Source organism: Tubulanus polymorphus, chromosome 2 (genome assembly GCF_964204645.1).
Source record: "Tubulanus polymorphus chromosome 2, tnTubPoly1.2, whole genome shotgun sequence".
Taxonomy (NCBI): Eukaryota; Metazoa; Nemertea; class Palaeonemertea; order Tubulaniformes; family Tubulanidae; genus Tubulanus; species Tubulanus polymorphus.
In genome coordinates, this window is record NC_134026.1 from 1,311,791 (window position 1) to 1,325,701 (window position 13,911).

General features: G+C 36.9%; 1 protein-coding gene across 2 annotated transcripts; it reads left to right on the plus strand.

Annotated features, from left to right (window-relative positions):
• Positions 1-137: 137 nt before the first annotated feature.
• On the plus strand, positions 138-13,764 carry LOC141898514 (cyclin-G-associated kinase-like). Of its 2 annotated transcripts, XM_074784444.1 has the most exons (26): positions 138-395; positions 1,280-1,341; positions 1,448-1,507; positions 1,789-1,903; positions 2,443-2,582; positions 2,775-2,900; positions 3,050-3,139; positions 3,236-3,371; positions 3,444-3,581; positions 3,936-4,137; positions 4,219-4,271; positions 4,806-4,954; positions 5,234-5,356; positions 5,627-5,760; positions 5,860-5,976; positions 6,683-6,700; positions 7,132-7,212; positions 7,283-7,400; positions 7,534-7,613; positions 7,998-8,194; positions 8,575-9,720; positions 9,835-9,960; positions 10,085-10,243; positions 10,382-10,527; positions 10,610-10,786; positions 10,993-13,764. In XM_074784444.1, exons 1-26 carry the CDS (start codon positions 263-265, stop codon positions 11,092-11,094), a joined length of 4,128 nt encoding a protein of 1,375 aa, XP_074640545.1. In that variant the 5' UTR covers positions 138-262; the 3' UTR covers positions 11,095-13,764. The 2 variants fall into 2 exon arrangements, with proteins under 2 accessions (XP_074640545.1, XP_074640546.1); XM_074784445.1 differs by lacking the exon at positions 6,683-6,700.
• The last annotated feature ends 147 nt before the right edge of the window (positions 13,765-13,911 follow it).

Sequence of the window (13,911 nt, forward strand, 5' to 3'; positions counted from 1 at the left end):
GAAGGACAACACAAAATCTACAAATTTTACAACACTGTAGAAAATTTACAAATTCGACAACAAAATTCCGGTATCGTCCAGTGGCGCCATCGAACGCACCAATCCAAAACTAAAACCAGGAAATGACGACACTGTAATGACCAATAGACGAGATAGACATTGATTAGCAGCAAATTGACCAAATTTAACTAATTTACACTGGAAAATTTCCCTGAATTCTGACCCTTAGACAAACTATGTTCATTACTGATAATCTGAAGTGATGTCCGAATTTTTCAAATCAGCGATCGGTTACCTGAGCAGCGGTTCAGTTGGCGTGGATAATAATGATTTTGTTGGTCAGTATGTGGAACTGGGTAATCAAAAGTTACGAATTAAACGAGTCATTGCTGAAGGTAAGTGTTATATCCACAATTAGATAATTGTAGTAAAGCCATTTGACTTTTTGGGGATTGATTCAAGGAAAGCCAGGCGCCGTTTTAAAAAAGGGCTTGTCAATAATGTGGTAGTCAGTAACCTGTCTGTGGACTGTGGTTTAGTTTCACGATTGGATATTTTCACAAAAATCCCATCCGATTATAAAAAGCTTACCACCAACGATTAGGTAACTATCTAGTCAATAATGCAGCCACGGGGTCCAAAATCAGATTAATAAACCTATCCTCCCTAAACACCAGTACCTCTGGTCTCTAAGAGTTAATACTGTTATAGGTGGTAGGCCTACCTTAGGATGTAAATCTTTATGTGACATGTTGATTTAGTCTAGCATAGTTTCAGGCTAATGTCTTTCAACTTCAGAGCTCAACTGGTGGCCTAGCTTGGTCAGTTTGATGGTACATACCTGATAAAAGTCTTAGGTAAAAGTGCAGATCCGCGCCTCTTGAGTGATTGACACAATCTGCTGAATGACAGAATCCAGGCTAAAATCTTTCTACTCTCTAGTGAAGATATCTTAAAATTAACCAATGGCAATGTACTGAATTGCTGATGACATTTTGAATCTGAAACAATGATATTTAATGTATAATTGATTGAACCGTTTACGCGGAGAGGTGCGGATCTGCACTTTTACCAAGTCTTATTAGGACCAGGAAGGACTGGCATTTGACATAAAATATTGATTTTTAATACATTTTAATTATATCGAAGGATATCCAAAAAATCTGCATTATTTGAAAGTTGTTGAAAAGAGACTCCATGATTTGAAAGTAAAATTAGTGTTCAATGACTGACAGATGTTTCGATAGATTTTTAATGACAAATGTCATTATTTTTGCAGGTGGATTTGCTTTCGTGTTCGTTGCTCAGGATCTTGCATCCAGCAAAGAATACGCTCTGAAGGTATGGATTCTTTTTGATTTTGCCACTTCATTTATGACGATTACTCTGATCGATACTGCTGAATGGTTTGTAATGTGTTTTTTATTTGTGGTTATGTATTTTGTAGAGATTGTTGGCGAATGACGAAGAAAAAAATAAATCCATTATTCAAGAGATTTGTACTCTAGTATCCTTTAAAGCAGTAAAACTAAAAAAAAAACTCTGAGGAACCTCTGATGATGAGGCTTAGTTAGAGCCTCGAAACTGTAAGGAAAATAAACTGTTTTTACAGATCTAACTGTGGGTTTTTATTCGTCCACAAAGAATGTTAATTACCGGCAATTCATCTTCAAGTCTTTCTCTTTTTTGCACATTTCAGTTTACAACTTTTCTCGTTAGTGAATCATTTTGTTAATCGCTAATGAACGTGTTACATTTAAACAAATCTTTCCTTCATGATTGTTATAGAAAAAACTGTCCGGTCACCCGAACATAGTGACTTTCATTGCAGCTGCGTCGATTAGTAAAGAAGAATCTGATCATGGCCAATCAGAATATTTGATACTTACTGAACTCTGTAGCGGTAAGTTTTATTATTTTCATGTATAGAAAAACACTTCAGTTAAGCAGCAAATAATACAGTTATTTGTATGAATATGTTAGCTCCATCCTCGCTAACCAGATCTTCACCCGTCAAGGGATTCGAACCCACTACGCTGAAGCTGCTCCTCGAACCCCTTGACCTCACGAGTCGTTGGAGTCGTTACTAGCCGACCAGAATCCGGACGTACCAATCACAGCGCTTGTAACAAACGACATTAGGCTTCTTTTGGTTTTCCCCTTTAATGGACAAATCAGCGAACGTTTTACTGAACAAGGGCCAGTAATGAAATCGCGCGCGTGAGGCCAGGGGGCGCTGGTGGAAGCGAGTTCGGGGAGCGATAGGGAACCCCTGACAAGCGAGGATGTGCTAGTCACCTCTCGTCTAAGCTCATTTGTCGATTATATACAGCACGCATTTTTGATTATGCTTGATTTAATTGATATTCAATCTTTGATTAGATTGATTAGCGTTGAAGTTATTTTCAATTCTATTTTTGTTTTCGTTTGTTATTTGTTCAGGAGGAGAACTAGTGGATGTTTTGAAATATCGAGGAAGTCCGCTTACCTGTGATGATGTTATACACATATTTTATCAAACGTGTCGCGCCGTGCAACACATGCATAAACAAAATCCTGCAATTATTCATCGAGATCTTAAGGTAAACATCATCAACATCGAATTGATTCAATATAACTAGTTCTTCGTTTTCAACTGTCTTTTGGGGTATCTCAGAAATTTCAAGGGGGCCAGACCCCGAAGAAAGTAGAAAATATTTCATCGGATATTTTTCATTTGAGAAAACATGTTTGTTGTGATATCTAATTTCACGCTCTTCTCTCGTTATTAACAGATTGAGAATCTGTTATTGAGCAGCCGCGCTAGTGTGAAACTGTGTGATTTCGGCAGTGCTACAACCAAAACTCACGAACCTGATCACAGTTGGTCTTCCATCAGACGTAGCATGGTTGAGGATGAAGTAAGTGACTAAATAAAAACTTTGACATTCAACTGATTTGTAATCGATAAATAGAATTCCTGTGATAGATTTTCGGTGTCAAACGTACCTTCCTAATTGTATGCGGAAGAGAAAAGTGAATTATCTAAATGAAATGTTTGTTTCTCCAGATTGCGCGTAATACAACTCCGATGTACAGAGCTCCCGAAATGTTAGATCTATATCAGAATTTTCCTATAAATCAAGCCGTTGATATCTGGGTAATTATAAATCTGATCAATCATATCTATGACTGGTATCCCTACAAATATCCACTAGAATTTCAGGGCTTCACGTATCATGATGTTTGTTTTAAGGCGCTGGGTTGTGTATTATATATGCTGTGTTACAACGAACATCCGTTTGAAGACAGCGCGAAACTTCGAATAATCAATGCAAATTATACGATTCCCGAAACCGACAAAGACTATACAGTCGTTCATGAACTTTTACGTAAGTCTTCAGTACGTTGAATCAAATTCCGATTAGAAGTTCAAGATTTTGAAGGTAAATATCTTCTTGCAGGGAGCATGTTACAAGTTGATCCGAAACTGCGACCGAGTATCAACGAACTCGTATCACGGTTACAGGAGATCGCAGCCGCACGAGCGATATCGCTGAAAGCTCCGATCACTATTTCAGATCAACAGAAAATCAATAGAGGTAAACAGAAAATATGATTTCCACTCGCGAATCATAATCACTTACTCAAATAAGTGCACTAGTTTCAATATTTTGTTTAGTTAACCCTTTCCATACTTGGAGATAACTCGAAAATATAGGAGTTTCACCCTGCAGTGCAGTGTATCAGTAGTTACTAATATTTACAATGTTTGGCAGGTGCTGTCGTCCTTCAATGGAGCTTTTATCTGATTAATAATAATAACCGCGCGATGGGGTAGAGGCAATAGGGTGGTTGGGTTGTACACCGCATAGCAGAATACACGTAATGAATGAGTTGTTAGTCAATAGGCGTAGTTTTATAATCCTCTTATGTATTTCGTGTGTTTCTCTCAGATCCGGCGACACCCGAAAAACAGATCTATTCCAGCGATGAGAAAATGTCTCCTCAACACGTTCCCAATCCTTCGAATAATCCACAACAACAGCAGCTTCCTTCAACGGCCGGCACAATGTTCAGCTATTTGAAAGGAGGTGCTGGAAGTCTGATGAAAAATATCAAAGACGCTTCTTCCAAAGTGATGGAAACAGTCTCCGCGTAAGTACTGAATAATGCATCGAAATCGACTAAGTTTACTTGATCGAAATAATTCATCGAATTTTTCTGAATTTGTTTTAGTTCTATGAACAAAGGAGACTTAGATATAAGCTACATAACTTCTCGATTACTTGGTAAGTTTGTATTTCTTCAGTAAACGTGAAGACTGGTGGTAGACTTACATAAAAACTACAAGCTTTCTAATAGTGCATAGCAGCTTCATTAGGTAGCGAGTTAGCCTATAAATTTACTACCAGTCATCACAGTGACTTGTCACCAGGTGAACATGCAGGGTGGCCACTGACCTGGAAAACCTGGAAAGCTCAAGAGAATCAGAAAAATATAGAAAAGATTCATGGAAATCTCAGGGAATTTGACAAATTGTGCAAAAAACTAATTTGGATTTATGTTATTGACCACGTGTTTCTTTATCAATACATGATTCATTAAAAAATTAATTAATTGTAACATTTTAAACCAAGAAATCCCTCAGGATATGACTCGGGGAATTTCCTGTTATAACTTGGAAAACTCATGGAATTTATTAGATTGGTGGAAAGTGGTGCCACCCTGACACAGCTCCTCTACAACAACTTTATATTTCTTGTAATTTTGTTCCCCCTAAATTATATACTTGTAAAATTAATCAGTGTTTCTGTATGTTTTAGTCATGTCATTCCCAGCAGAAGGTATAGAAACAGCATTCCGTAATCATATCGATGATGTGCGATCATTCCTCGACAGCCGACACCCGAATGCCTATGCAGTTTACAATCTGACTACTAGGAGTTATAGACCGGTGAAATTTCAAAATCGAGTAAGAATTTCATTAAATGTGCAGAAAGCGTTTTGCAATCCCTGAACCCTTACGGTGCTGACTAATTAATACCTTACAGTGCTGGAGATACTGAAAATTTAGAAAAAAATTCCAATCCAGCGTGTTGAATAATGGGTTTTAGTGCTGCTTTTAGTGTGTCTACACCATCTAGACTATCGTCCATCACTGATTTATACACTGCATTATGGTGTAATTGCACTGAAAAGATTAAAATCAATTTCTTCCATAATGATCGGTATTTAAAAATGTTTTTTGCAGGTATCGGAATGCGGTTGGCCCGGTAAAAAAGCGCCGACGTTGCAAAACCTGTTCGCTATTTGTAAGAATATGCATCTTTGGCTGCGACAAAATCCAAAAAATATCTGCGTAATTCATTGCCTTGTAAGTACATAGAAAACCTAGGGTACGTTTGTTTAGAACTAACTAATTACATGGTAGGTTTATTGAAAGATTGTATTTGTTTTGGCTGGTTTGTGAACTGATTTGCTAAAACTGACACTTTTGTTTTGTTGAAATCCTAAGCATTTGAGTAAACCAACCAAACCATCCTAATTCAACCCTCATTTATATCAAGTCTTTATATCTATTCTGTTACGTGTGATTTCAAAATCAATCGAGTTTAATTGAAAAATCTTGCGTTGTCTATTTCAGGATGGGAAGGCCTCATCAGCCACGGTAGTTGCAGCATTGTGCGCATTCTGTCATCTATTCGATAACGCATCTCCTACAATGCATTTATTCACAGCCAGACGCTGCAATCCGTACATAACTCCTTCACAAAAGAGGTATAAGAATTGATCACAATGCCTGCCGCTTGAGAAAAGGAATTCCTAATTATCTCGACCGTTTTTGTCACTAAACACCTCGATATCGATACGTTTCAGATATATCAATTACGTTTGTGATATGATGCAAGATGATGTACCTACTGTGCCTCATCATAAACCGGTGATGATGGTGGCCCTGACGGTGCATCCTGTTCCGCTGTTTAATAGAATGAAGTAAGTATTCACATATCTCTAATGTTAAATTTAGATTTTCAATGTCCTTTTTCATTTGATGTAATTTTCAGTATTAGTGATAATTCATTAAGTATATATATATATATATATATATATATATATATATATATATATATATATATATATATATATATATATATATTGTCGATTTAATTTGATTATTTGTCGTAATCCTTTTTGCTGATACAGTTTCTACATCAATGTTTAATCATAGTTATATTTTTGAAGTACATTCACGTGTAGATTCAACTCTACTTTAAGCAAGTAATGTACATTTTTCGTGTATTTTTAAACCCCGAAAATCCTAAAGTTCTAACTTTATAACATTGACAGGGATGTCAGTAACTTACTGAGGCTGACTGATAGTAGTAGTACTGTTATATACATAGAGACAGCTATAGCACATGTGATAATGGGCTTCTCGGGCCTTCATTAGTGCAGAACAATCACTGCCTGGCATTAATGGCATCCCTGCGTTGACATTAGATTTATGCACTTCTCTCCTATCTGACAGCAGAAGGGTGAATTACAGGTTTTAATTGCCTCTTCAAATTTTTAGTTTTACGATATTCTCATATATATTTTTCGTTCATTTTGTTGATTTGATCTACCGGTATCTGTATCTGTCCTTAGCTTTATTTGCGTTTCTGAATCTGGTCACTCACTATATTTCTATTAAATTCAGTTTCATGCCTTTGCCAGCGTAAGTACATATATACATCATGCGCATGCTTAACCCCCCGCGTTCCCCCAATATCTAGTAATAACTTAAACTTATCTTGATTATTTGTGTTCATTTTGAAGTGATTTGAAGACTATTTGGTGATTAGAAAATCACTGGTGGAAGGTTTTTGACATGTAAAAAATCCCTCTTCATAATGCTACAGCATTGTAACTTTTGATATAGATTCTATTTTCCCATTTACATTTCCTCTTCATACCTCCTTTCATACATTTCCCTTCATTAAATCATTACCATGTACTGATAGCATGGTAATATTATAATCAAATATTGTGCCTTGTACTCATTGAAGTTTTCGATTGGTTCAAACAAGTTTTATAGTGAGAATTTCAAAGAATGACTCTGCCTCATGGTGAATCATGTTGATGTATAATTGTTTTGTCTTTTTAAAGGAATGGTTGTCGGCCGTTCGTTGAGATATATCTCGGAGAAGATCGAATACTGACAACGTCTCAAGAATATGAAAAAATGAGGTAGCGATCAATTTGAAATTGATGTTTATTGGTCTCTCTCTAATCAATGTTATTATTTTATATTCTAAAGGGGTTTCAACATTGAAGATAGAAAAGCATTAATACCTCTGAATATATCAGCCACAGGGGATGTGACTATTGTGGCTTATCACGCTAGATCAACTTTCGGTGGCAAAGTTCAAGGGAAGGTAAGAATTCTATACATACACAGAGATGATGTTATCCTAAGGCTCAGTGATCTTTCCACTTATTCATTGCTCAGTTCTTTAATCAATTATGTTCGAAGGTAATATGTATTGATTTTGCGCGTATGAATTTCAGATCACATCGGTGAAAATGTTCCAGTTACAATTTCACACCGGTTTCATTCATGAACAGCAGACATTGCTGAAATTCAGATGGTGAGTTTTCATCCAATCAACAAAAAAGGAAGCTTTTCTGAAAATGATATGAAATCCCACAATTAGAATGAAAAATATGACTGGTAGAGACTGGTATTAATCCCAGTATTTCTGAGTTAATGACAACAAAATTCACAGTTGATGATTTAACAGTTTATTCTGACAGTTTCAACATTTTGACTAAAAGTTAAGTCAAAACTTTGAAACTGAAAGCTGTAATAAACTAATTGCTCAAGGAAATATTTTAAACTCGATTTTTTCATTCTAATATTGGGACTTGATCTTACAACATGGAGGACAAAGTGTTCCATCGATGGTTATCATTTCCAAGGTTGTGTTTTACAAGATTGATCATTTTGATATCCTGATTTTTTTTTTTTCCAGTAAAGATTTAGATCAGCTGGACACGGAGGATAAATACCCGGATGGATTCTGCGTTACATTAGACGTCGTCGTGTCGCCGAAAGAACGTCCAAAAATGGATCAAGTTTTCCCGTGGGATAATTTTGCGTCGAAAGCAATCAGTCCAAAGATTTTATTCGCGAGTCGAGAAGAACAACAACAAGTAACGAGAGACTACGGTAAATACGTTTGTTCATCTCTTTTGAAATGCTCTTTCTGACAATCTCCTTGCAGTCGACCTACGCAGCCATTTGCGACCAGTTACAAATGATCTAGCCACAAGTCGACATGTGACAGGTGCTGCCATCTTTCAATAGAGATAAAAAACTAATTACTTATTACAACAGTACACCGAGACGTACTAGCAAAATCCGTCACCAATCTATACACTGCACCGTGGTGTAGATGTACTGATATGTTTATGGCCATTGAAACTGTAGCGGATTTCTTTAAATGACACGTTCTATTGCCACATTAGCTTATCGGAAAACATTCTACATTTTTTCTAAGGCATCAAATAATAGAATGTAAAATCTCTGTCTAATTTGTATATTTTCAGGTGATCGTAATTCTTCGAGAAAACGAACAAGTCGATCTTCGAGCATCGCATCGAATGAAGCAATGTTCGAACCGAAACAACAAAACACGCCGACCGATTCACCGGCACATCGACCTTCACCTCAACGAGAGCGTAAAAACGACGAATCAGCCGTCAAAAATCAACAATCGAACGCGCGAAAAGTGGACGGCAACGGCAGCACGGATTTCTTCAAAACGTTGAACTGGGATGCGGAAGACACAGCGGCGTCGAAACCCGTCGCGTCTCCAGCGAGGACGCGCAAAAATACGAATGATAGTTTAGAAAGCGAATTCGCGTCTTTAACGACGGAACGCGTGAAGAGCGGCGTCTCGTCGTCGACGGCAACAGCGCAAGACTTACAAGAAGAATCGAGGCACACGAACGGCGAATCTGCGAATTTATTCGACGCCAACTTTGACGATAATCTCAACGAAAAACAACCGGAGGTCGAAGTCGATCTTCTTAATATGAACTCCGTGAGCGGATCGGCCGGTGTTGATTTGTTAACTACGCCGAAAGAGCCGTCAAATATCGACTTATTGATGGGAACCGGGAATTCTGCATCAAACGCCACCAGTTTATTAGGCGAGGATTTCAGCGGGTTTTCCGAACCGGCGCCGAGCGGAGTGTTTGATCCATTCGGTATTTCTAGTCGAAACGACGTGAACGACGGAGATTCATTCGCGATGTTCAACACCGATATGAACGCTAAACAGAAACAGTCGCAAAAACAAAATGATAATTTCGATCCATTCCATAGCAATTCTCAGCAGCAGCAGCCGCTGCAGCAGCAGCAGCAGCATAATAACGCAAACTCGGCTAAACTAGGTGGTGGAACCGGGTTCGATAGTTTCGACCCGTTTAACACACTCACCGGCGCAAATTCAAACACTGACAATAACAACCTGTTCCAAGGCAATCCGCCGAGAAAAAATAAAAGTACGAATGACCTGTTCGGAGAAATGATGCAGTCTTCGCAGCCGAGTGGAGGAGATTTGCTCGGGAATTGGGGCAGTTCCGCTTTCGGGATTCCGCAGAATTCGAGTCCCAGCCACGGAAATTCGGTGCCACGACCTAGAAGTACAACGCCTAAATCAACCCCCGGTGACCCATTCGCTGATTTAGGTAAGTTATATTTTCATCGAATATGAGTAAATGAACAGACAGAACTAAAGTCAGTCTTGGAACTGATTTGCATTGTTCATTTGCATTAATGTCGTGTCTGTTATCATCATTCAGGTAATCTTAGTGGATTGTCGAATAATGGATTGTCGAAACCAGTTCCGCAAAAATCAGCAGCTGGCACCAATTCACCCTCGTGGCAATCACCTCTTCACACTTCTAAACCTCAAACACAACAACAGGGTCAGTTATAATGTTATTGCCGTTTCATGCTTCAGTTCAGATTCTGTTGTAGTCCTAATTCAACGAGTGAAGTTACTCTCATTCATGGTGTCTTAAAACTGACCCGATTTATTTTACTATTTAGGTTCCTGGCAGCAACCGAAACCGAATAATCATCAACAGCCTGCAGCTGCTGCTGCTGCTGCTGCCCAACCAGCCGGTCCACAACAGCCTAACTATAATAGATCAAACTTTGCCAGTGTGATTGGACAGAGAGAGGAAAGAGGTGCCAATAAGCCATTTGGTAAGACATCAGTGCTTCATATCAGAACCATGTTTTCTAATATTGAAAATGAATTTTCTTGTCGCCTTGTATTTGCTTGTAAGGTGTCCTTGAAATATCCTAAGCATCATTTTTTGGACGAAATATCGAATTTTTCAGGCCCAAAACCAAAAGTTACAGGAGATACATTTGGTGATTTGCTCGGAGGGCATTCGTTCACGGCGGGCAAATCCAGGGAACCGAAAACAATGAAAGAAATGCGTAAAGAACAAACCGCAAAATGCACCGATCCAGAAAAACTGAAGGTATTCATAATAAATACTGAGATAATGATCTTTCCACGTAATGAAATAGTATTTATAGCGTTAAATACTGTTGAAATTATAGGTGCAAGAATGGATAGAAGGCAAAGAGCGAAACCTACGAGCCTTACTGTGTTCCCTTCACACGGTTCTGTGGGACGAGGAATCGCGCTGGAAAGAAGTCGGAATGCATCAGCTGGTTACAGCGGACCAAGTTAAAAAATTTTACCGAAAAGCTGTACTTAGCGTTCACCCTGATAAAGTGAGTTCAGTCACTAAGATACAGACAGAAAGACACTTGAATAAGGATTATGTATTAGATGTTCATAATATGTAATTAGATATGAGTTGGTTTTAGGGAGAGAACTGTTATATCATCAACTGTGGCTTTTACTCATCAACTTTGTAAATACTGAGATTAATATCAGGCTACCTGTTATGCTAAATTGTCGTTGATTTTTGTTGCAGCTTGCTGGGACACCGCAGGAGAGTATAGCTAAACTAATATTTATGGAATTAAGCGACGCGTGGGCTGAATTCGAAGAAACCGGTATGCAGTCGCTGTATTAAAAACTCATCACATTTACAAACGGAATGCAATAATGAATGTTTAGTTTAGACACAACGAGTAATGATTGAGTGTTCCAGTTCGGCATCGGTGACCAACACCGATACGCTCTTATGGATATATTCTACAAAACTAACTGATCAAGGAGACAGTAACGCAACTGTTAAAACATGACATTAGTTTATGGTCAAGTTTTGTTATAACCTGTGTGTGTACTTAGGGTTTTATACATTACAAACGTCTACGTGTTATCATAACAACATCATCATCATCGGAATCATAGAGAGTCATTTTAATTAGTGAGTTAGTTAGTTCAAGTAGTTGATTAGCTTTGAGATCATTATATTATTTAATTGCTCAGGATTGAATATTGAGAATTGTTGAATTCTGTTGTTACAATGTTTAATTGTGTGTGGTTGCGGCCAAAATCTAGTCTTTAGAGAGAAAATACATCGTTATTATTCATGTCATAGCATGAAATGAGAAAGTGGTTTTATCCGGGGATGAAACCTTGGACAATCGTTATGATACGTGGATCGCTATATCATTAATTGATGAATATGTATTTAGGGAAATAGTATAGGAAAGTAGTAGCCTACATGTATGATAAAACAAAAGATCTAAATCTAGACGTAGATAGTAATCGTATAGGCCCTGTATTACGTCACTGTCGAATGCATAGCTGCCTTCACAGTGCTATTACAAGTGCATCAACTGAAGTATTGTGTTGATTACCGCAGTAATCAATGAAGCAATTCTTCCTTCATAGTATAATCAGGTTGACTGTAAGTTCTCGTGAATTCTCAGTGACTGTGACAGCGACACTTGTTTCTCTCAGTGTGTGATGATTGCATGTATATTTATGATAAAATAGATCACAAACTACGCTTAACAATTTTGATGGAAAACTGGTGTATTCTCGATGTACAAAATAACAAACGCACAATTAATGATATCTCACATTTATTATTCTAATGGTTTACGATATCTTAATCTGATCTTCACACAAATAGCTATGATAAATATAATAATAGACAGTATTACTATATCATGTGTGTGTATATAACAGCTATCTGTAATATGCTATCTGTTATTATGATATTTATCATGTTCCTCTGAAGATGAGGTTTAGGTTAATTTCGGAACTGTCAGAATGATAAACCTACGATATTGTCAATTGTGAGATTGTTCACTTAATTAATACATGTATCAATCAAATACACTATGATATATTCCCAATGAATTCACACATGATAGTAAAGGGTATATAGAATATATAGTGCTGTGTAGTTTAAGTATTGTAGTTATAGCAAGCTTGTGCCATGATGATGTTCATTTTATGTTTTTGTTGTTGAAGTTGCGGCGTATTTTTAGAGCGATTCGAATGAAAGTGTCCTCTACATCCCTTGTCCATTCCGACTAATGCTTTGAGTTGATCTCATCAAAACTAAAATACAAAAAAATGTAGAAATAATGTACATTTTGAATGAGTTTGGAAAATCATGGAACATTATATTTATTTATTGTTATTTATCACGCAAAAAGAAGGCATTCTTTGAAAACTATTTACATTTCAACGCTGAATAATTTGATGATTGTTTAGTGATGTCATACAAAAAATACTGAATGAAGTTATATTTGCCTAAGCTAGATGTTTCGAGTCATCGCTTCCTGGTTACCATATATGCTTTACGATAATAATTCATAGCTTCAAAAGCTACTGTCACATTCGAATTGATCGAGGATTAGTGGGAGACATGAGAAAGTTGGACTCCGCTGACCTCGGAATAGTTGGACTATCAAATCTTGTTCTTGAGTTATAAGTGATATTTTGACCGAATAAGAACTACTTGTAATAGAAAATATGCAACGTATAAACGTTCAATTAGGAGCTTGCAATAAATGAATGAAGTGAATTCGAGGTCAGTGGTTGACTGAACTACCGCGTAATACGTCTATTGATGATGTTATTTCTAGCTGGGAAGAATTATTTATTTTTGAGCAAAGCAGATTTAGCTGTGATATTCAATGTGAAACAGTTTTCACCATGTTGCTAAATGTAAATAGGCTGCTAAATTGTCATCAACAATTCACAGATTTTGCAATGACCTATTTCCAGTTTTCCCTTAATTTATCTTCATTACTGATTAATTTCTGAGCTGAGCTTTAACTATCATTATTGGTATGATCTAGAGTGATTGTTTATCAGATTTTGTGAATGCTGTATTTAACTTGCTTTGCCCCTCATCATACCGGTAGGCTGCCTACATCATTTTGAAAAGTAAGTTTTTAGAATTTTGAATCTTACATCAGATCATAATCATTTATGTTCGTAGTTTGAATTACTTTTCATTAATGATAATATTTTAAAAACTTTATTTTAAGTTTTTGTTGTGTTACTGGTTTTATAAATCGTGTAGTTACAAACCCAATGGCTATCGTAAATCTCAAAGTAACAATTGAATAAGTTGAAAGGTTTTCGCTGGGGTTTGGTTTGTACCAATCTATATAAAACCAGGTTGAAATGATTATTTACATTCCGTTGTATAATGGTTAATTTTAAATGAATCATGGACACATTGACCACCTCGATTACTCAATGACTGTATATTTGACTAGATGTATATTGTATATAATAAAAATGTGAAATTATATGTGAAAATATATGTTAAACTGTGTTCAACAAATATATTTTCTTTGGATTTTTCTTTGAATCGCAGGAAGGATTTCTTTTGGTAGGCTGTCATCTCTTTACAGACACCATGCAACCACGGAGCAGTCCCTCAAGATTATCATTTTTCTTTTTCAAAGGAATTAAT

Coding starts and splice junctions, on each gene's coding strand:
- LOC141898514 (XM_074784444.1), top strand. CDS start 263: ATGTCCGAATTTTTCAAATCAGCGATCGGTTACCTGAGCAGCGGTTCA. Junction 3,140..3,235: donor ATCAAGCCGTTGATATCTGG/GTAATTATAAAT, acceptor GTTTGTTTTAAG/GCGCTGGGTTGTGTATTATA. Junction 4,138..4,218: donor GTGATGGAAACAGTCTCCGC/GTAAGTACTGAA, acceptor AATTTGTTTTAG/TTCTATGAACAAAGGAGACT.